Genomic DNA, 23,707 nt, shown 5'->3' with positions numbered 1-23,707 from the left:
CAATTTAAGTATGTCTCTCTCTTACCAAATTCTTGAGACTAAGAATCATATCTTTTCATTCGTTTTGCTTCTAATATAACTTCCACTTCCACTTAGAATGCAAAATCTGCAAGAGAACATGACTCCCATCCTAACAATATGAAAAAGGTGAACAATCTTTTTTAGAAAATCATTATAATTTTTCTTGAACCTATGAGACCTGAGTTGCAAGTCAACCAAGTAAACTGAATTTCATATATTACAAGCTCCTCAAGGAGAGATGAAAGACAGGATCAATTTCACTCTTGGCAAAGCACAAGGAAAGAGGTAGCTGCCATATAAACAAGTAAGAAAAAAATCTGCCAAAATGTTAATAAGGTCTTAAAGGCCAACTATAGGCTAACATGTTCTAAGTTTAGAACAGCTGGGAATCTCCAAGACAGAGGGAGTTTGCACATGCAATCTGTTTTCCACATATAAATTCCTGTAATTTCATTTCCAATTCAGGTAACTCTACTACCTGGTGCTCATAAGAAAAATTGGGGGCAGTACAGGAGACTGAGAAGCACCCCCCTTAGTGGTTCAGGCTGCAGGAGGTGACAGGCTACACAAGAACAGGCACGAAGTCCCACCGACTTTTGAGGACATTCATTTATATAAAACAAACGCCTTAAACTGCTGACAAACTCACTGCCTCCCAAGACTGCTGGGGGAAATATAAAAGTAAAAGCTTTCTTTGCCCTAGGGAAGAATAGGAAACCTTCTTAAGCACAGAATCCTAGACTGAAACCAAGCAGAGGTCTACTACCACTGAGCAGGGCAGAAGAGCCTCCGCCACCTAAAAACAATCACGCATAAAAAGAAGTTTCTCTGCCATGAAAACAAAGTAGAAGGATGCTGAGAAAGCCCCACTCCTAAGGCACAGGGGTGGGTGGCCCACCTGAGACAAGCATAGAAAACATATAAGGCTAGGATCAACTAACTAGTCACAGATGTTAACTGCTGTGGAGGGGCAAAAACATTGAGAAAAAACCCTTACAGAGCTCAGGAGTACCAGGACTGCTGATCGCTCAGAGTGAAGCAAGAACACTGAGAAAGCATTCCAGTACTTCCTGTAGAAGTATTCCACTTTTAGTACAAGATAATAGCAGCCCATTGCACGTAATGGTACTAACAAAATCAAAATCCAGTTCATTTTCCGATGAACTCAGCCTCTTATACAAATACAATTACAGAAGAGCCTGCCAATTTCTAGGTGTAAATACTATCTAACTCTTTCTACCCATTTCTGGGTGTAAATACTATTTAATTCTTTCTATACATGGGGCCCAGTGTCCAAATTAGAATTACGAGACATGAAACAGCAAGAAAAATAAAGATGGGCAACATGCATGAATATATGGAATGATAGCAGAGAAATGTAATCTATTTTTTTTAAAAAAGAGTCAAGAGATAAAAAAATTTTAAATGATGTAAAGATAAAACATAAGAATTCTTCTGATGGGCCCATTGGAAGACTGAGGCAATATCTTGTGAACTTTAAGACAGGTCAATAGAAATTACCCAAACTGAAACACAAAGCAAAAAGAGAGCAGGAAAAATCAAACAAACAAAAAATCCCCAAAACAAAAAAAACAAAAAACAGAGCATCCAAGAACTGAGGGACACTAGCAACCAGTCTAATTCACTCTGCTCCCAGCACACAGTTGGCATCCATTAATTGTTTGTGGTAAGTTGTTGTTAAAGTTGACAGGATGTGAACAATATTACTAATATTGATGAAACTTCTGGCGACTACTGGAAGAACAAATTCTGTCACTACTCTAATTTTAATCTTCACAATAACTCTATGGAAGTGGACATAATTATCAATATTTTATAGATCTAAGGGCTAAGAGACGTAGAGAAGTTAGGAAAGTTATTCTAGTTCACATACCATTCAAGTGGCAGTGCTGTTCTGGTCCTGATCTGTTATACTACAAAGCCTGTAATCTTTACATTCCCACAGGGGATCTTTCTATTAAATGATGAGGGTCATGGTTAGATGTAAAAAGGAAGAGTGAAAACAAACATCAACCACGTAAAGTCTTTCCAAATTTGTAAATAATGGTCCTTAGTAAGTTAAGAGGAGTTAAGTGATCTTGAAAACTCTAGGTCAGCAGGCTTAGCACAAAATGGGTGTTCAGAAGAGGTATGCAATCTCGAAAGCTGTAAACAAGCACACAGTAGGTACTGACTGTGTTGAATTGAACTAGATAGACTCTCCATGATGGTATGCCCATTCTGTTCACATTAAATGAATGCTTATTATTGCTAAGTTGGAGTCTATTCTAGAATTTGACTAAAGAAATCTGCATATAGGATTTCAGAGAGAGAGAATGAGAAATCAGAACTGCCCCTTTCCAGAGTGCTTTTACTGAATACAGATTAGGAAGTTTAGTTTCTATCTAAAAGATCCCCAAAACACAGTAGTTTAGAATTCATATCCCCATTGTTAATCAAAAACTACATAAATACCCATCCAACGGCAACACTCTACCAGGCATTCTAAAAGACTGTCTCTCACTAAAGTGTGTTAACAGGTGGAAGGAAGGCCTGTATTCACAGCAGGCCTCATTATTCACCTGGGTTTATATGTAATATGGTTGTGAACTGTTAATACTTTTAGCCAACTTTTAAAGACAGTTCATATGCCAAGTAATTATGTCAATTATAAATTTTTAAAATACATTGTTCTATTTTTTTTTATCTTTAATATCTGAAAATGCAAATCCTACCAAAGACCCTGCAGTAACTTTTCAGGAACAAGAGATTATTGATCAGTGCAAATACAAGTTTTACAAGACTATTAAATAGTATTCTCAAAACAAAATAAAGTCAGTTATGTAACCCTTTGATCAATGGTAAGCTATTTGCACTTTCACTTTTGTTGACAGAGTTTCAATATTTCAACATTTAAAAAGGCTTCTTAATACATGACAAGTCTACTGTATTTTCAATAAGACAGAATTCAGTTTCTCTCACTAACTAATGTAAAGATGACTTTTCTAGCTAGGATAAATAATTTAGATGTCAGTACTGCTGAAAAGAACCATATTACTTTCAATCACCTTAGTAAATTATGTTTTCAAAAAGTATATAAGGATTAAAATATTTGTTACTAAAATAATTAAAGCTGCATTTTATTTCTCAGATTTACCCTATTAATATATAATGAGCATAAATGTGTGTGTAAGTGTGAAATCATACATAAGTAGACAGAGTCTTAAAATGCTTCTGGTGTTAAATGAATCAAAGATCTTAACAGAAATTGCAATTATATTTTGGTCTCAGAATCAAATAATACTAGTTTTCAAAAGCATTTACTATAAATGTCAGACACTAATAAAGGCAAAAAGAGAACAGATCTGTGAAATAACCGGTATTATATTCAAATGTCAGAAAAACCATAAAGAACTTGAGAGAAGAATGAAAAACATAGTAGTCCTATTCTGTAATTAGTGTGGGAGCGCAAGCCAACTTATTTACGTATTATTCTAGTGCTTTACGTTATATACATGTTAGGAAATATAACAATGTGTAGCAGATACAAATCCAGCTCAAATTATAAGATTCCCATTATACTCCCATAGTTACAGATCTATTGACGTTTCGGAAAATTCCTCTCTCGGGGGATACTGATAGGCAGCAGCAGTAGCCCCTACAAAGAAAAGACTGGTTTTTCCTTTCAACAACACCAGCCTTGATCTCTGACAAACTTTAAAAGCAGTTCTATATTCAAAACCAGAAGAAAATCAGCATTTCTTTATCTTAAGATTCATGGAAAAAATCAGTAATTTGTCTACAAAAAGTAGGCCCTTTTGGAACAAAGAACTGTTGATCTAATCAACACCCCTTACAAACAAAAAAGGTAATTGGGAAAAACAAAGTCAACTAGGACAGAAAATAGTAAGGAAAACATAGTAGTGATGTGATTCCTGATGTAAAGTCTAGAATGGTAGCAGTCATTAGATTTACTAAATGGAGAAACTGAGTTCCTTTGTTTATGTTTCTAAATGTTTATAATGACATGTTTATAAATGACAGTCATTTCTGGCAACAAACTTGAAGAGTAAAATTATAACATTAAGATACATGTCAACTTTAAAATATCTCAAAATACATACTGAACATGTTCACATAAAAAAGATTATCTTCCATTATAAGTTATTAATACACTAGGTATTTTGTTCAGCAAAACTAAACATTTTAAAAATGGAGTCCAAGCAAGTTATTGAAAGCAGGAGTTGGTTTTGAATTATTTCTTTGATAGAATTATGTTCTTGAATAATCTTAGGAGAATATAAATGTCTCAGTGTGTATTCTGTTGTGTTTCTAAAAGACACACTACTCTGAAAGGCGCTATGAATTTTTTGTGTAACTATCTTCTTTTAAGGAAAGTACTATATAATGACCATTAGAGGGCACCCTTGTAATCCATAACTGATTTTAAACATTTACTTATAATCAAATTTGACATTTTGGAAATTAGTATTCTTTCAACAGAGAAACAAAAGAGAAAAATAACTTTCCTTCAAATTAACAATATGGAACACATATTTTTCAAAGTGAAGTGAACTCAGAAAATCAATTTTATAAATTATTGACATTAGAATTAATATAATTAGACTACATATATCCTTGGGACGCAGACTGCTAAAATGTGTTTTCATTTAGGCGGTATTTTTTATGGGCATGTGTTAAAAGAAGAACATTCACATATTTCAAAAGAGTTTATCGCTTGAAGTTTTATAATTCTTATTACTTTAACATTTCAGCTTGATAATAGTAGTGTTCTCAATACTCAGCCAAATTAAACAGTGATAAAAATAAAGATTATCTTGCTTATCATAATTTGGCTCAATTATTTTGTAAACATTTATTTTTACAAAGTAAAGTATTCTTTTGAATTTTCTGCCCCACCCCCACCCCAGGTAACAATTATCTTTCTCTTTTTGATTTACGATCTCTTTTTTTCTTGGTCAAAAATAGTTACTTTCCTCTATAAACACTGAGTACACCATTCCTTTCTTGACCAGTAAAGCAAACTATTCAATGGATGGTCTTTTTCCAAATATTCCAACAAGTACACAGTTTTCAGAAATCTATTATATCACCTGAACAAGAAACTGTGTATTTAATTACATTCATTTTATTCCTAAAGTCCGATGAAGTCCTATGAAGGAAAGTGTTTCAGAAATACAATAGTATAAACTACACCCTACTAGGTGTGGACATCCCATCTTTTATGCTTAGGAACTAAGTAATTTAAGAGAACCTAAAACATCATCTTTTAAGTTTCACAGAAAATTTCATCTACAGCATTTTAAAATATGACATTATATACAAAAATAAATTATTTGATTGCTTGTATTTTTAAAAAAGATGCTAACATACTGAGATTTCGCTTAAGTTCCTGTTCAATCAAAACATGGCTTTGAAATGTTTTACTTGCAAGTCTCTGCATGCAAAAAAGTATATATGACTTGTGAGCATATTTTAAAATATGAAAGTATGTTACTCATCAACTATAAAATGAACTCATAGCCATTGTGCTATGTCCACAAATCTATTAGGATGTTTTATAAACCATTAAATACATAAAGATTCAAAAAGACATAAAGTTTCATTTTTAAGTGTGGTATCACCTTGCATAATGGATAAAAATATAAAATGACATAGATCGTATTTTACGGTTAAAGCATTCTTATTTGTGCATTCAAAAGATAACTATATCTCAAACTATTAGCCTATATGTGACTATATTTAAAAAGTAAAACAAACATCAACCAATTTAATAGTGCTTGGTCTATTAGTATAAATTATGACTAATTAAACATATTTCTATTTGTAAACACTATATTTGGGTAAAAGTCTTTACTACATTCCAAGTGTGAGTATTTATAAACAGGCATACTGCTTTGTATCACAGTGCAAATGAAAAATAACTTTCCACTAATTTTTCTCATGCTGCTTTTACATAATTAACTGGAGAGGTTGAAAATCTAAAAAGACTGCTATTTGTCCTAGACATTAAATAGTTAAAAGTGGGGTGTGTGTGTGTGTGTGTGTGTGTGTGTGTGTGTCCGCTTGCCAGGGTTTTAACAGGGCTTAATAACAAAAAGCTTCAGTCCCTCACTTTCCCTAGGTTTTGTTGTGGTGATTTTGCCTTGCTTAGGGCCATCCATCTGTTAATGTTGACTTGTAATACAGATAAGCTCTCACGCCTGTTCACTAGTATAGCTGAGGTGTCTGTTGAGTCTCACGAAGACACAGAAACATACACATTGTAACTTATAGACTAAGCCACGCATGGCTAAGATGGAGCAATATCTCAGATATATAAATTTTACATATTATATAAAGAAATTTCTTATTCTTAGCAAAGAAAATGCTAATAAATGTTTACAATAAAATACTTTTAAACATAATTTCAGATTACAGACTTATGGTATCTTATATTGTTCACTAACCCTCCAGTATTCTATTCTAAAATAAAACTGATGAAAGAAGGTAAGCACATAGGATTAAGACAGTTCTGCACCATGACCAGTGGCAGTATTCTCAATGGACCCACTGGCCCTGTTTTCAATAAAACCAGAGGAGGATCCTTTCCCTGGAGTCCTGTTAGGCTGGGGCTACTGTTGGAACTGTCATCTTTACACAAAAGGGAAAAGGGTTGGGTTTTACAAATGTGTAGCCTAATTGGGAGATCTTCATGGCTGTGCCCTTGACATTTATTTAAGCCTCATCAACAAAACGGGAAATAACCAGACTAATTAGCAGACCAGCACACAAATTACTATTTGTTGGAGGTGGACTATAGATTCACAAAGTCTTCCAAAGATAAGCTAAATAATGAAACACAGGCTTAAAACACAGGCTTGGAACTGTGTTCTTTTCTACAGCACACAGATTATAAAACTTTAAAATGTTTTACTTTAAAATATATTATGGGAATTCAAATAATCATAATCCCATTTTTATCTTTTGAAAAACAGAAGAAAATAAAGTCTCTCACTGACAAGTCCAGCTGGAAACTGGAAATGGAAAGTTCTTTAGACAATTGAGATCCACTTCTGAAATGAACAATCAAAGGGACTAGGAATGGGATGAGTCAAGACTATACTCAATTTTACTCACGATAAAATGACATATTCAAGGTCTCATAAACTTTTAAGAGATTTATTGATACAGTAAGTTTTATATTTCTATTCAAGTCATAAAGTGGAATCTATGGTCATCCCTACTTAGAATGAAGATGGATAATTTAACTACTTTGGTAACTAGAGAGATTCTTAGTGATGCTGGACAATAACTACCAAGACAGAAGTCAGATAGTGCCATTGCTACAGAGACCTGGAGCTCAAGATATATGATACAATAAGCATAAATGAATAGCTACTGATTATCAAGTAGCTATTATGTGGTAGTGTATATACATTATCTATAATGCCTTCAGCATCCTAGGAAAATAACTTGTATTATTATTATTTTACAAATGTAGAAATTAAGGCTTTGGGATATTTTGTTTTGCTCAATGTTAAACCTTAGTACCTTTTTCAAAGTTAAGATCTGTCTGGCTCTAAACTCCATATCCTTATTTCTGACTATCCCTCTTTCACAATCACTCCATCCAACACAAAGGCATGATAATAGTGGTTAGGTATCTAAGTTCTAGAATCGGTCAGTCTGCTTTTGAATTCCTACTCTGCTATCTATTACTTGTAGAACTTTGGGCACCTTTATTAATCTCTGTTTCTTTGTTTCTAAATCTGAAAAATGGGGATAATAATACTTGCCCTGACTAGATTGTTGGAAGTTTCAAATGAATCACGTAAGTACAAACATACACAGACAGCCTCACTTGTCTTAAAACTGTCTATCTTCCCCAGGTCTTCTGATGCTGCCCTAGTGGATGCTTTTATTATTTCAACTCTAAAAATTGTAGTTTGAAAAATAGTAGTAAGAACATGAAAATCATCCAGATTATAAAATCATATAGATCCCTGCAGAAATTTGCTTTTAGGCAATTAAATTCACCACGTAACAAATCTTTTAAGAGAATCTGGATACTTGAGCTAGTTCTAAAATGACAGTGATGCTACTCTTCTAGTTCAATGAGCCTTACACTAGGAAGAAAAGAGTGTATTTTAAGTTTATTTCCATTTGTACTTGTTTTCACTTTTTAAAATAAGGTTCAACAGCTACTAAACTAAGCTGTCTTTGAGAGAGGTATTAATGAGACTGAGCATTTCAAATAACAGAAACTGCACAGAAGAGACCAATTGAAAAAAACCAAATTGCTGTCTTCCAAAACACAAATCCTTGCCTCTGCTAGGTACCTCCACCAGAAAGTGAGCTCTTGTGACACTGAAAAGATTTGTGGATCTGAAACATCTGCCTTGTTTCTTTGGAATGATTGAGTAATTCACAAGAAACTTTTAAAAACCAAAACTTTGTGGATTATGAATCATGTAGCTGAGTTTCTCTCTTCATTTTGGCTGTTAAACAAGGGAATAGGCCTTAACAGCTTCTTACTACACTTACCATTTCCTCTGCCTTAAAACTTACCTAATTTTACTACAGTTCAGTCTTTCTATCGTTCTTTGTGATATCTGAAAGCATTTTTGGAAACAGGTAGAATATAAATGAATACACATTAGTTTCTCTGATGTACCTATTAATAACCAGATTTTGCCTTTAACCACATCCAAATATTTCTAGAAATATTTACATATTTAGCCAAAAATCTTAATATGCTCAGATCCCAATATTATTACACGTGGAGAGTTAGGGGTAAGCTAATTCATGGATTTGGTAATCATCATACGACAGTATGCCCAAAGCTCTAGCATCAACTTTCTGCCTCTTCCATAACATACTGTATCATATTTCAATTAAATCAATGGGGCTGGATTGTCTCCAAAGGAGGGAACCAAAGAAGCTTCTGCAACAACAAACTGCAAAGAAAAGGAGGCAGACTGTGGCTGACGCCTTCTGATTTCCTGGCCCAATATGCAGATACAGTACCCTAAGTTCATTTCCATTTGTAGCCGTTTGTGTTGGTAGAAGTGGCTAAGTTCTCAGGAGAGAATTAAGGCAACAGCAATCCATTAGGGTAGGCTGACCTCAAACTTATCAAACTCCAGATCTGTGGTACGAAGATCCAGCCTCTAGGCACTTAAAAATGCAGATCTGTTTTTGTTATTTCACAAATATGATTTTTTGGCAAATAGCATTATAGCCGGTCCCCTTTACCAATGGGGATATGTTCCAAGACCCCCACTGGGTGCCTGAAAGTGCAGTTAGTACTGAACCCTAAACAAACTGAGGTTTAATTTATAAATGAGGCACAGTAAGAAACTAACAACAATAACTGATAATGAAAAAAATAATAATACTCAGAACAGCATGCAATCTAAAGCTTATGAATTGTTTATTTCTGGAATTTTTCATTTAATATGTTTAGACCACATTGACTGCCAATAAATGAAACCTTAGAAAGCAAAATACTGTGAGGCAATTAGAAACAGTAGACACGTTGTGAGATATTGTCACAGCCCTTAAAACCCCCTTCTCTGAGAGAGGCTTCACCCACTCACCCCTACTGCCCTCCCTGGGTCCTTGGTAACATGGTACTCTCCTTGCCTCTCTGTCTGGAGTTTATTGAACCTAGGATTAATCCCTGGTCCAAATGAGCTGACTGCATTCTTCCTTAAGAAACTGGATTCTAGAATTATTATCCATTTCTAGTAGCTGCTTCAACTGAAGGGCTATAAGATCTGTGCCAAGGGCACAGAGAAGCAGAGAAAGCCAGTCTACAGAGTGGACAATGAACATATAAGCAGAAAGAACAGGCCAAGCTTTAAAGGGGGAGTGGGAGAGGGGGAGAGAAATGAAGGAACAGGGGAGGGGAGAGGGAGGAAGATGGAGAAAAGAAGAGGAAAAAGAAAAAGGAGAGAGAGGAGAGAGGGAGAGATAGGAGGGAGGGAGGGAGGGAGGGAGGGAGGGAGGGAGGGGGAGGGGGGAGAGAAAGAGAGAGAGAGAGAGGAGTAAGGTAGGGAGAGGAGCTGATATTCTTCCCTGATTACTTTTTCCATTTCCTAGTTCTAATTTTACTAGAGGCCTAGACATATTCTTGTAATTAGATGTCCTAAGGAATGCCCATATCCTTATAATAAATGGCTTGATATTGTTGTATTTCATTTGTGAGTTTCCTAATACTATTAAAACTAAATAATTAAAATCAAGGATTTGACAATAATTTCAATGTAAACGTATTCTGTTCTGCTTTTATAAATAAACTGTTGGCCACCAATTGGCTATCATTTCAAAGCAGTAACAACTCAATATCCATTCAAAGTAACATTAGTAATATAAGACGGCATGGACTCTGGAAGCCTTGGAAAAAAAATATTAAGGGTGAAATGTAGGAGAAAACAATTGTCAGAGGGCCAAAAATTCACCTCTTTGTTAAATACCTACGTGACTCTAAAACTAAAAAATCAAATTTCAAACATATTAAAAAATGCAAGCAAAATATTTATATCATAATAGGTATCAGTAGGCGAAAAATGGGCATCTGAACTCCTAAAATTTTTGCTATTAAGATATATACAACACACAGATATATTTACCTATTTATATAACGGGATGCATAAAAAATAAAAAGAAACATATATACTGGGTATACACATTTCCTGAAACTCAGATATTTATCACGTCAAACGTAAAGATTATTATTCAGATACTATCAACATTTGCATTACAATTCTAAATGTAGGTTTAACAAATTCCTATACAGTGGGTAGGAAAATCACGTTAGAATTCTTAACATAATAAGCCCTACTCCTAATTCCTGTTATAGCTATCATTGCTGTCGTATCTACTGTAAACCATAAAATGCTAACTAATGAATACAGATAACTGAATTAATGATGATACATAGTAGCCCTCAAGATTCAGTATAAGTATACACTGAATGCAACCCATTATTCTGTAAGGTTTTCCATACCCAATACAATTTTCTTTATCAGAATCTACAGTGTAAGGACTATAGTTAATACAATGTCAATACTAGAAAATTGCTAGGAGAATAGGTTTTAGGTGTTCTTACTTTGAAGAAAAACCAGGTAACTGTGAGATGACAAATGTGTTAATTTGCTTGAGTATAGTAATCATTTTATTACGTATATCAAAACATCATGTTATACACCTTGATGTACATAATAAAAAAAGAAATTGTTTCTAGAAGTTAACAGAAAACAAAACCAGAAATCAGTAATGTATTTTATAATTACATTATCATCAAAGTGCTATGCCTTGTTAAAGGAAGGCATAAAATTATTTTTTTAGTTCTACTGCACACCATGATGAATATAATTAATAATAAAGTATTGTACATTTCAAAATTGCTATGAGAGCAAATTTCAGGTACACTGATAAAGCACAGACTAGGTCTTTTCACATAATCCCTTTCTTGGAGGCTTTATTTCTTTTCACTCTTTTTTCTCTAATATTGCCTTCTCATTTTATTTCATTGAGTTGATCTTCAATCTCTGATATCCTTTCTTCTGCTTGATTGATTTGGCTACTGAAACTTGTATATGCTTCCCGAAGTTCTTGTGCTGTTTTTCAACTTCATCAAGTTGTTTATGTTCTTCTCTAAGCTGGTTATTCTAGTTAGCATTTCGTCTAACCTTTTTTCAAGGTTTTAGTTTCTTTGCATTGGGTTAGAACATGTTCCTTTAGCTCAGAGAAGTTTGTGATTACCCACCTTCTGAAGCCTGCTTCTGTCCATTTGTCAAACTCATTCTCCATCCTGTTGTGTTCCCTTGCTGGTGAGGATTTGTGATCCCGTGGAGGAGGAGAGGCATTCTGGTCACTGATGATTTCATCCTTTTTGCACTGGTTTCTTCCCATCTTTGTGGGTTTATCTACCTTTGACCTTTGAAGTTGGTGATTTCCGATGGGGTCTGAATGGATGTCCTTTCTGTTGATGTTGAAGCTATTTCTTTTTTTTTTTTTTTTTTTTAACCTTCTAACAGGACCCTCTGTTGTAAGAGGCATTTTTTTCTTGTTACTCAGGGGTCAGGGATCCACATGAGGAGGCAGTCTATCCTTTGTCTGCCTGCAGAAGCATTGCTGGGCTGCCTCTGACTCAGCCCAGCTGCTGTGTAGGCTTCCTCTGGCTTTTGTTTACACAGGTGAGATTAGATCTGCCTTCACAATGGCGGATGCCTTTCCCCCTACGGAGCTTAATCATCCTGGATTGAGCTTGAACTGATGTGTTGGCTGCACAACTCTCAAGCAAGAGGGCTTCAGTTTGCTCATCTTTGTTGGGGGTGGGACCTGCCAAGCTGTATCATCTGTCTCCCTGTTTTCAGCTCTCCCTCTTTCTTAGGGGTAAGTACAACCCTCCCAAAGGAGCTCTTGAGCTAGTTGATACTTCTGCCCAGTTTTGTGCTGCCAACTTGCAGCACCAGGCTGGCTGGAGCTGTTGCTTAGATTTTGTTGGTAACTAGGCATGCTTTTCAGCCCGGTGGCATTCTCCTGGACTGTGGGTTGCAACATCCATGGGAGAAACACAGTATCTGAACTGCAGGGCCAAGGGGGTAAAGTCCCCAATCCTCTGGTCAGGTGCACTTTCCAGGTGGGGTAGTGCCCTACCCTGCCTTGGCTCACCCTCCTTGGGCTACACTCACTGTCCAACCAGTCCCATTGAAATGAACCTGGTACCTCAGTTGGAAATGTGGAGATTGTTCGCCTTCTGCATCTCTCTCACTGGGAATTGCACTCCAGAGCTGTTCCTATTCAGCCATCTTGGCAGAAGTCCCGAGAGCAAATTTCAAACGTTCTTGCCACAAAAAATGTTAAATATTTGAGGTGATGGATATGTTAACTAGCTTTATTTAATTATTTCACATTATATTCATGAATCAAAACATTGCTTTAGACCCTATAAATTTATAAACTGTCAACTTATAATTAAAAAATAAATTAATTAAAATATGAGGAGCTAATAGTCATCGTAACTTGAATTGATATTTAGAAAATCTTCCTCAAATATAAATATTTTTTTTAATCCTAAAGTATCCTGTAGGTAACAAAGATCTCATATTCTTTTTCACAGAAAATCTATTCACCATGGTAAAGATAACCTAAATACTCCAGTATAAAGCAGGTAAACACTTTACAACAGTATTTGAGATGTTAAAGCTTGAAAATAGACAAGAATTGAGCATATTAGTGGCAGGGAAAAAAAACCCAGAAAACCAATAGCCAATCTATCATTAGTTCACACATTAATAAATGTTCTTAACAGCAGTAACAAGAAAAGGTTTCTGACTTCTGGAATAATCATTTTACTGAAGGGCTTATTTTAGAAGAGACAATCAGCATTGACTATCAGTATGCTGTAATTAAGCAATTCTAATATAAAAATATCAGTTTAATAAATGAATAAATCAGAAGGAAAGTACTTATTTAATATGTTATAAAAATAGTCCCATGAAGGCAGATAATTTTTATGTTTTCCTTTTATATATACATGGCACCCGGAAAAGTGTCTGTCTGCATATAGTGTTGATGAATGATTGAATTCATGGGATTTTTTTTTTTTAACAAAGGTCTAGAGTTTCAGTACAGCTTCACTATCCTTTCCCATCCTTGAAGACTGTTATGGCTTAAATTTTGTCCCCTCACAATCTCATGTTGAAGTTTAATTGCCATTATCATGGTATTAAGAAGTGGGATCTTTAAGAGATGATTAGGCCATGAGGGTTCCACCCTCTTGTGTGGGATAAGTGCCGTCATAAATGGGTGAGTTTGGTCCCCTCATCTCTCTTGCCTTTCTGCCTTCCACTCTGGGAGGCCACAGCAAAAAGGGCCTCATGAGGTGCCAGTGCCTTGATCTTGGACCTCCCAGCCTCCAGAACTGTGAAAAATAAATGTCTATTCTCTACAAATTACCCTGACTCAGGTATTCTGGTAGAGCAGCACAAAATAGACTCAAAGACAAAGACCCACAGAAGCACTTTATGGCCACGTATATTTCTGGGGGGCCTGGCTATCCAGGAAAGCTAACTGAGCATCAGAGATGGGTTTTTGCCTCCTTCTGCCACTGACCAGTTACGAGACTTATGGCAAGTGGTGTGACCTTGCTAGCTATCAACTTTCTCATCTGCAAACCTTGGCAACTGCAATAAATGAAGCTTTGCAGCCACTTCTAGCTCTGTAATTTTGTAGCTATAGTCCACTCAAGAATTCTTTTTTGAAGCCAGTTTTCTAAAGCCACTTAAGATACGATTTGGTATATACCAATTCTGTTTAGTTAGAGCCTTCATAAATGTACTTATGAAAAAAAAACCCAGAAACATTTATAGCTATGATTCTAAACACTGTCACTTGAAACAATATTTTAAGTAGCATCAGCATATAAAAAGAAGCTTTAAATATCTATAGCAAATAAAATATCTAACTTTAGAAAAAGATATACTGATAGTAGTTCAGATTTTAATTTCTATACACTATTTTAATGGCCAAATACCCATGTATAAGATTGATTTTATTTTAGTACTAAAGGAAACCTATGATTTCCAGCTTATCATCAAGCTATCCACACTCTATGAGAATCACACATTTAATTGTCTTTCCTCTCACTGGACTGTGAGATCTATGAGGGCATGGGCTAACAAAGCATGTAGACACTGATATCTGAAGCATCTGACTCTCGATCCCCTTGTAGCCATCCCAGATTCCACCTACTCCTCCCCTTGACCAATAGTGCAGGTTTTCTTATAAGAAAAAAATAAATGGGTCCAAATTTTTCCTAAATAATTTATTGGAATTATGTAAGTTGAGATTGTGGAGGAATGAAGGGTAAATAATCTTACTTACCTGAGCAAGCTTATGCTTTTCTGAGTTTCCTCCCTTTTCATTGTGTAATTTGTAAACTGGTGTATATTGTACAGAACTAGAACAGGTCCCATAATCTTCTTCGTTTTCCTACACATGAAAAAATATACATGCAATTACTGTAAAATACTCCTTTTATTGCTAAGTTATTATATTAATAAAGTATCTGATACACATACAAGTAGCAAAATAACACTTCAGCTTTAAGTATAAAGAATCTATTTAGGAAGAAAATGCATTTTTCTATAATCCAAATTAAGTTTAATTTAATAAAAATTAATTATAATTTATATTAATATAAATAAACTTAATTTAGTAAAAATTAATTTAAAAATCTCTGATCACTTTAATTTGAATAAAATTTATATAAAGATAATTTGCTAACACTACACTGAAAGTTTTAATAGTATGTATTCTCCAAAGGTGAAAATTCAAAACATAACAACTGATAATGAAATCTGTGAAGATATATATTAAAATCAACATACACATATACATTTACATAGCTGCAATGTTCACAGCTTAAATACATACATAATCTTTTGTAAATTAAGAACATTCTTCATTTTAAAGTAACTACTATTGGAATGAGACTATCAAAACAAATGATGGTATTCCTCAATTAGTTCTACACAAAGATATCTTTAAAAAAATATGCATAAAGCAAGAACTTCAATTGTGGTATCAAGGCAATCAACTTTATGAAAGCATACATCTTGTTAAAGCATCTTGTAAGACTTCCATGATCTGTGATAAAATATGCAAACAGTAAAGAGATTATTTAGTGGACGCATATAGAAGGACAGATAGTTGCCAGAGGGCTTGTTATAAAAACACAGTCTGGAATAAAGGGCTAAGCATATTTCAAAAGTCATTAAAAACATAAATTTCTAATTTATAATATATAAACTTCAAACTAGTACAAGAATCTAGGTAAAACAGAAAAAAAGTGAACGTGATGTACCTTGTGTTTTAGCTTACTCTTCACTTCCTTTAGTCCCAGCTTTGCATGATTTTTTGCCTAGAAAATGATAATAAATGTGCCTAGCTCAGCATGGTTCTATTACCTTTTCAAGAACAAGTATACAAGATCACATTTAATGACAATTACTAACTATTCATATGATTTAGAAAAAGAACAGATTATAATCTAACACTCTATTTTCAGGAATACACATACCACTTACTATATTATTACACTTAAATCAGTTACTAAAACCATTAGTCTCTTCTTTGTATACGAGTATCATACAAAGGCTAGCATTTAGCCTGTTTTGCTTCCTAAACTCTCAAGAACACAAAGGGAATAAACCAGATTACTAATGTTAAAACTGTAACAAACTGGAGGAACAGAGAAAGCACATCCCAGCAGCAAGTTATTTGGGCAGATGTTTGAACTTCACGAAACTCTGGCAATTTTACAAAGCTTTATTAGGTGCTCTTTTAGGCAGACAGAATTTTATTAGCAGAGGCATCTTAATGGAATGGTATTTCATACATAGTTTTTCTGGCAAAAATTCAAGGTCATCTAACAATTTAAAGCTATCTTCATGTTTCACTGGGAATCTTTCCCCAGCATTTGAGTTTCTCACATCCTGCTGTGACTCCTGAGGGGTATAACTTAACTAAAGACAACTGGGGGCTTTCATAAAAGCCTTAGCCTTTGTTCCATCAGAAATTCCTACTCACAGTAGCCAAGGTGAAAAAGAAGAGAAAAGGAATTCATATTTATTTTGTTTCCCAAATATGTGACTGTGTGCTGGGTGCTTAGTATGCATTATCTTATGTAGTTATTACTATAGTTCCATAAGATTAGTACTACTATGATAACATTACAAAATAAGGAAAGTGACTCAGGGAGACTATAATCTAGTTTACTTAACTATCCTCTAAACCACTTGATTACACTGATGTTTTCAGATGCTCTTTAGTATACAGAGTTGAAGCTACTAGTGTCAGTCTCTTCCATGATTCCATAATTTCATAGTGCACTGGTTCATTTAAATAATTATTGCTCTATGTCCTTCTTTGACTTCCTTCAGATTACCTGGAAGATGGGATATAGGTTCTCTCTATCCTTTTCAATTTACCGATTTGAAGCTTAACAATACGCAAGTACTCTTCACAGAAATGCTCCAAGCAAATGGCTTTGGCTAATAATTTAAAATGCAGACCTAACAAGAAAGATGACTTGAAAGCCTTTTAGCCAAATAAAATATGAATTCCACTTTGCTGTTATTCTTAAATTTATAAAAGTATGTATGGTAACTCTAGTTTTCTTTATGGCTCCTATCAGCATAGAAAAACATATGTATGAAAAGCATAGGAAAATTTTTTAACCATAAAAGTAGTATAAAAATGTTATAAGAACAGGACAGAATCATTATTTGCTTTGACAAACACATATTCAGTATTTCTGTAGTATGTTCAAAGTGCAGAGCAAAGTGATAGGAAGACAAATACAAAAGTAGGGACAGTATCTCTTACTGTACCTTCATGCTCTGCTCTAACTCCAATGAGTAAAAGGACTAGTCCATGATAGGCAGTCAAATAATTTGTTGAATGAATGAGATAAAAACATGATTTCCACTTTTGAAAAATTTACTGTCTACAGAAAACCAAGGTGAATAAATTATGTCATACCACACACAGAAAGTGGGAGTTTTATTCATAACAATTTGTTGTCAAAGAAGGAATTTCAGAGTATAGATTTCAGAAAATGAGCAGTCTGGAAATATCAGTTTTAGATACAACTACAAAGGTCACAAAACAACTCACTTACCTGTCCCAAACCTCTTGATTCAAAGATGATATGATCACAAGATAAATAATAAAAGTGATTAGGGATATTCTAAAGACCTTATTCATTTGAAATTACTTTAGGGAGTAAGCCTCCAGAGTAGAATTCTTTTTTTTTTTTTTTTTTGAGACACAGTCTTGCTTTGTCACCCAGGCTGGAGTGCAGTGGAGTGACCTTGGTTCACTGCAACTTCTACCTCCCAGGCTCTAGCAATTCTCCTGCCTCAGTTTCCCAAGTAGCTGGGACCACAGGTGCACACCACCAAATCTGGCTAATTTTTGTATTTTCAGTAGAGGTAGAGTTGAACCATATTGGCCAGGTTGGTCTTGAACTCCTGACCTCAAGTGATCCACCTGCCTCGGCCTCCCAAAGTGTTGGGATTACAGGTGTGAGCCACCACACGTGGCTGAAAGAGTAGAATTTCTAATTTGAAAACATTTTACTTCCTTGCAGAGAAAGGTTAAAATAAAATACTCCACTGATTAGAAGGATAAATTTTTAAATAATGAATAAAGTTTTAAACAAGTTTGCTTCATTGCTGTGCTTTTGTGAAAAATACGAGTGAAATTAAGACAAGACACATATTTGGCACAACAATACAACTTCCCTAAGCCTGAAAAAACCCTGAACTGCCTGCTCTAGGAGAAAATGAAGAGCTATTGACTGTGAAACCATTTTTAGAATCTTAAATGAATGTGAGAAACAAGGATCAACATTACTTTGTTTTTCAAATGGTAGTTGTGTGCTATTTCATTTGTGAAAAAAACCTCTTCAAAAACTGCACTTAAACCACCAGAGAGGTTTCCTAGCAAAGCCACAGAACAACCAAACAAAAGGCAGAGGCTGAGGTTTACCTTGTCTTACTTTGGCTTTGTGGTTAGGTTTCAAATGATTATAATTTGGGAGCTGTATTTTTTAAACTCTATAGATCAGCTTTCCTACTATAAAATTTAATATTTGAATGGAATTTTTAAACAGAAAAGGTGGCCACATTTATATCACAATTTTAAGCCAAGAAACAACAGAAGTTCTGAACTTTTATTAAAATATACCATTTTATTATTAATTCAGTCACATCAATTAATTTACTGAGAAAAGCTTTTGAAGACAAATTCTTACAAAATCAAAACTGTTGCCTTAAATATTTTTAGAAATATACAATACATGACCTATCGAATTTTAAAAAATTTATTGACCATAACCCACTAGCTTCTCTTTTGAGAAGTTACTAGGCTAGTACTAAGAGAGAAACATACACAGACAAAACAAGTGTTGAAACAGAAGTCCTACAGATACAAAAATATGTATATAAACTTTTTTTGTGTAGAGATGAGAAGAATTTTTTCAGGGAAATCATGCCTGAACTAAGTCCTATACAATGAACTGGTGTTTACTAGGTGGATAAAGGCCAAGAAATTGACATTCCATTAATAGGAATGGCTTGAGCAAGAATTGAAGGGCAGAGGAGAATATCTTATATTTATGAAATGAGGAGTAACTAAGTATCTTCAGAGATATGGAAGGTCCTGTGGAGCAGGGGGAAAAGGAACTAGACATGAAGCGTCGGGTTTTGAAGGATCTTAATTGTCATATTAAAGAGTTGTTATTTTTTACTTTAACATATATTGTTAACTTTATTATTCTTGCTAATATTCCCATCATTATTTTCTATAAGCCTTAGTGCAGGGGTGTTCAATCTTTTGGCTTTCTCGGGCCACATCAGAGGAAGAAGAATTGTCTTGGGCCACGAATAAAAACACTAACACTAACAAAAGCTGATGAGCTAAAGAAAAAAGGAGAAGAGGAAGAGGAAGAGGAAGAGGAGGAGGAGGAGGAGGAAGAAGAAGAAGAGGAGGAGGAGGAGGAAGAGGAAGAAGAACAAGAAGAGGAGGAGGAAGAGGATGAGAAGGAGGAGGAAGAAGAGGAAGAGGAGGAAGAAGCAGCAGCAGCAGAAGCAGCAGCAGCAGCAGAAATAATAATAATAATAATAATAATGCAAGAAAAATCTCATAATGTGTTAAGAAAGTTTAAGAATTTGTGTTGGGGTCAGGTGCAGTGGCTCATGCCTATAATCCCAGCACCTTGAGAGGCCAAGGTGGGCAGATCACTTAAGGTCAGGAATTAGAGATCAACCTGACCAACATGGTGAAATCCCATCTCTTTTAAAAATACAAAAATTAGCAGGACGTGGTGGCAGGTGCCTGTAATCCCAGGTACTCAGGAGGCTGAGGCAGGCCATGGGTTGAAAAAGCTTGCCTTACTCACTGAAGAATGTTAACAGAGAGTCAATGCATCTTTGAGGGAAAAGGTCTTGCTATATTTTTCTTTCTTTTTTTTTTTCCTACTTGAGCCACAAGTAGACAACAAGAATTTAAAATTTTGTTAAATGAAATAATGACACTTTACAAAATGGTACTCTATCATGAACTGTTTCAATTTGCTGCACAACTTTGCTGATAGCTTTGAAATAAAGTAAGAACCCTTTTTAGATTATATAAAGGAAACTACCCTCTGTATGCAATGTTATAATTTTAACAACTGAATTTGTTTTAGTCAATATTAATCCTATTTTTTTAGGTTTATTTAAAAGAAAAATAGAAAATATTCAGAATTTACATGTCTATCATCTAGGAAAATGTTATATAATTTTATGAATATAATTTTTTAATATCAAAAAAACTTACAAATTTATACGCTGTCCGTACAGCAGGGGTTGCTTTGGTCATTGCTGTGTTGAACAGTGCACCTCCTTTCTGCAAAAGAAATACAGAAACATATTTCCAAAAACTTTTGGCCAAAATGTCCTGAAAACAAAGCATTATAATAAGTGGCATAAAAAAAGAGCTTTACTGACAACTTAAAGTCCTATGCAAATTATTTCATGTTCAGTGTTTTCAAGTTTCTATGTACTATAATAGTTTTAAACAAAAGGTACACTTTCCACTTTGTTCTTTAGTTGATATTGTACATCATTTAAAAAATCATTTTAAATTTAGGTAAACATGAGCAATCTGAATATATTTAAAAGCTTAGTAAGAAAGAAATACTAGTTTATCAGCTGTTTTAATATTGGGCAAAAAAAGTCTCCATCTATGGGAGAAAGTTTCATATTTAAAAATCATATTAGCAAAACTATGTTACCAGAAATTATAAAATTGCCATCAAATCCTACTAACCCACCTAATTTCTTCTTCTAGGAAATAATAAAAGATGACAGTAAAATCTGGCTTTTCAAAACCAGCTATTTATCTTTGGACCAAGAGTTTTCATTTAAAAATTATAGTTATGAGTTTCAACAAACTATAAACATAAAATAAGAATATTTAAAATGTAACAAAATATACAAACACTTCAAATATTTCAAATAAACATCATAAGGATAAACAGCATACTTTTGCTGAACATTTCTCCATTCATATTAGAGTGAAAGAATAACATGTGAAAGCTTATGATTACCTTGACTGTATGTACCCATTGTTGATATGACCTTGGGCTTCCTGGAATATATAAAAATGAGATGCCAGGAATGTTCATCAAAAATAAATCTGTAAACCAAAATTTATCAAGGACTAGTATTTGCACAATGTTTAGTAGGCAAATTTTATATGCAATGTTGTAAAAGAAGCAATAAAAAATGGCATCATAAGAACTAACAAATAGTTCTAATTCTTAGGAATAATTAGCAGTTTCAGAAATAATGATCACTTTTTTTCATCCATATATGAAGCTAATGGTATTCAATTTCTTCCACTTTCATATTAGCCTCAGAGAAGAAAATATAACCAGTCTCTCTTCTGAAATCCAAAATTTAAACTTTTTAAACTGATTTTCCATGTTTTATGTCTATGTTGTTTTGTAAACTTTGCATCCTTTACACAATTATGTTTATTTTAAAATAATATTTCCTGTACATACAGAAATATTATTCTTGTACTTTTAAAAAACTAGAAGAAAACTTAGAAGTGCAAACAACCTTGGCAACAAAAACCATTCTTCTACAACTGCTAAATATTAACAGAGATTAGTAGCTAACTTTATTTTAATGTAAGCTTGCAGTTTTAGTTTTGAAAATATTCTCTAGTTGTAAATCTGTAAGTTAGAAAAATATTATGCAAGGACATGTGAAGCAAATGCAGCTTTTAGGCTACAGATTGTCATGATTATTAAAAAGCTCAAGCGCTAGCCAAAGTAGTTCTAATAAAATCTGGTAATCAACATATCTGGTTCCAAACTGATAAACAATTTTGTCAATAAGACAATATCAGAAGGTAAAAAAAGAAATACAGATACAACAACTTAGCTAATCTTTCCCATCAAGTGATTTCAGTTAGATTTCAAAATTCAACCACCTTCTTGTTTAAAAGCTTAAATACTCCCTAAGTCACAGGGGTAAAAAGTCACAATAAAAAACAAAATCCCAGCCCTGGTATGGTGGCTCCCACCCATAGTGCCAGCTACTTGAAAGACTGTGGCTGGGACACTGGTTGAGCCTAGAAGTTCAAAGTTGCAGTGTGCTATGATTATGCCACTGTACTCCAGCCTGGGAGACAGGGCAAGACCCCATCTCTTAAAAAAAAAAAAAAAAAAAGTCCCAATGGCTACTCAGACACTATCCAGTACAAAGAATCCCTAAAACATAGTGTTCTCCTCTAGCCTGTTGCTGTGGATTTTAAAAGATGTTATCACCTTTCTCTTACAAAATAGAGACAAAATGATCTCAACTCCAAAATTTCTTTCTACTGTTATCTTTGCACCCTAATCAACATCAGGGAAGAACTGTCCAGCTCTGGATTCACTTCTATATTTAAAATCTTACCCTAATTTAAAATAAATGTCGAGAAACAATTTTTATTCTGAAAAACATCTCTGACTGCTCAGAACACTGCATTGCATCTTTTCCAGAGGATGAAATATGGAGACAAATTTTTTTTTTCTCATCTTTTGAAATAACAAAAGCAAAATGTAACTACCTAAAATAACATTAGTAAAAGTAAACTGCACTGTTTAAAAGGTATGAGGTTCAGGTGGTATTTAGCTTGACCAAACTTTTAAAAGTATATTTCCTTGCAAAATAATAAAACATTCCAAGTTATTCTACCAATTTATTTCTTAAGGAGATGGTTTTAAACAACAAAATAAACCGCAGATCTCTCTTTATCCAGTTGTTCATATATGTTTATTTCTGTATTAAAATACTTCTCTATAGGTTGAGTGGAAATCATATATTTAAGATTTGGCTATTATTCATAGTATTCTGTAAAGTGTTTTATTTTAATTGTTTTCCCAAATGAATGTAAGAAACCAGAACAAACACCAGTTTAGCACTCTGTAACACTTGTTAATCCAGAAGACAATTTATCTAAACCTCTGAACCACAAAGAAACTGGCTATCATAAAAGTTTCCAACCATTGTAGGAAGGTTAGGGTCTTATTTAGATCTCTGGGGAATAAGAAAGCTAATTTTCAGCCCTGTAGAAGTCATTGAATGTTTTTATCTACATTATTTGAACTGTAGTTTTCTACTGTAAAATAGGCAAACAAGTAGTGTCATAAGCAGTTCAGTTCAATAAGAAAGAAGTGAGCTTTTGAGTCCAGTGGACCTATGGCATTCAGAACTACTCTATCCTTGTAAAGGATATTATTTGGGATGAGGTCCTTAACTTGGCTGAGCCTCAGTTTCTTCATTCATCAAATAAGCATAATAGTCACTACCCTTCAGGATTATTGTGAGGATGAAAGATAACGATTAAACAATGTTTAGTATGGTACACAGCATATTGAAGAAATAGCATAAATGATTGTTATTACTATAAATAATTTGGTAAAATAGAAAACTGAGGTTCTCAGATGACATATTATTCATTCATGTTCTTAAGGCTAGCAACTGAAAAAGAGTAAGAATCTAGGATTTTAATTCCTGGTTCACTATTCCTTCAACTCTGAAAAACTACCTCTAAGACGGCTAAAAAA

The 23,707-nt window shown here is 34.1% G+C and overlaps 1 protein-coding gene across 8 annotated transcripts in view; it reads right to left on the bottom strand.

The window, feature by feature from the left end:
* Positions 1–23,707, bottom strand: part of DENND1B (DENN domain containing 1B) — a 261,565-nt gene that overhangs the window by 19,539 nt on the left and 218,319 nt on the right. For 6 of the 8 annotated variants that reach the window (XM_074385089.1, XM_074385082.1, XM_074385085.1 and 3 more), the window contains 4 exons: positions 21,194–21,282; positions 20,422–20,490; positions 15,902–15,958; positions 14,920–15,027 (listed from right to left, as the gene is read on the bottom strand). In XM_074385089.1, coding sequence (XP_074241190.1) covers positions 14,920–15,027; positions 15,902–15,958; positions 20,422–20,490; positions 21,194–21,282 — 323 coding nt within the window. The remainder of the gene's footprint in view (positions 1–14,919; positions 15,028–15,901; positions 15,959–20,421; positions 20,491–21,193; positions 21,283–23,707) is intronic. The other 2 variants (XM_074385084.1, XM_039466242.2) reach the window with 1 other exon arrangement.

Source organism: Saimiri boliviensis, chromosome 14 (assembly GCF_048565385.1).
Source record: "Saimiri boliviensis isolate mSaiBol1 chromosome 14, mSaiBol1.pri, whole genome shotgun sequence".
NCBI classification, from domain to species: Eukaryota; Metazoa; Chordata; class Mammalia; order Primates; family Cebidae; genus Saimiri; species Saimiri boliviensis.
This window is presented reverse-complemented; position numbering and strand designations above follow the sequence as displayed.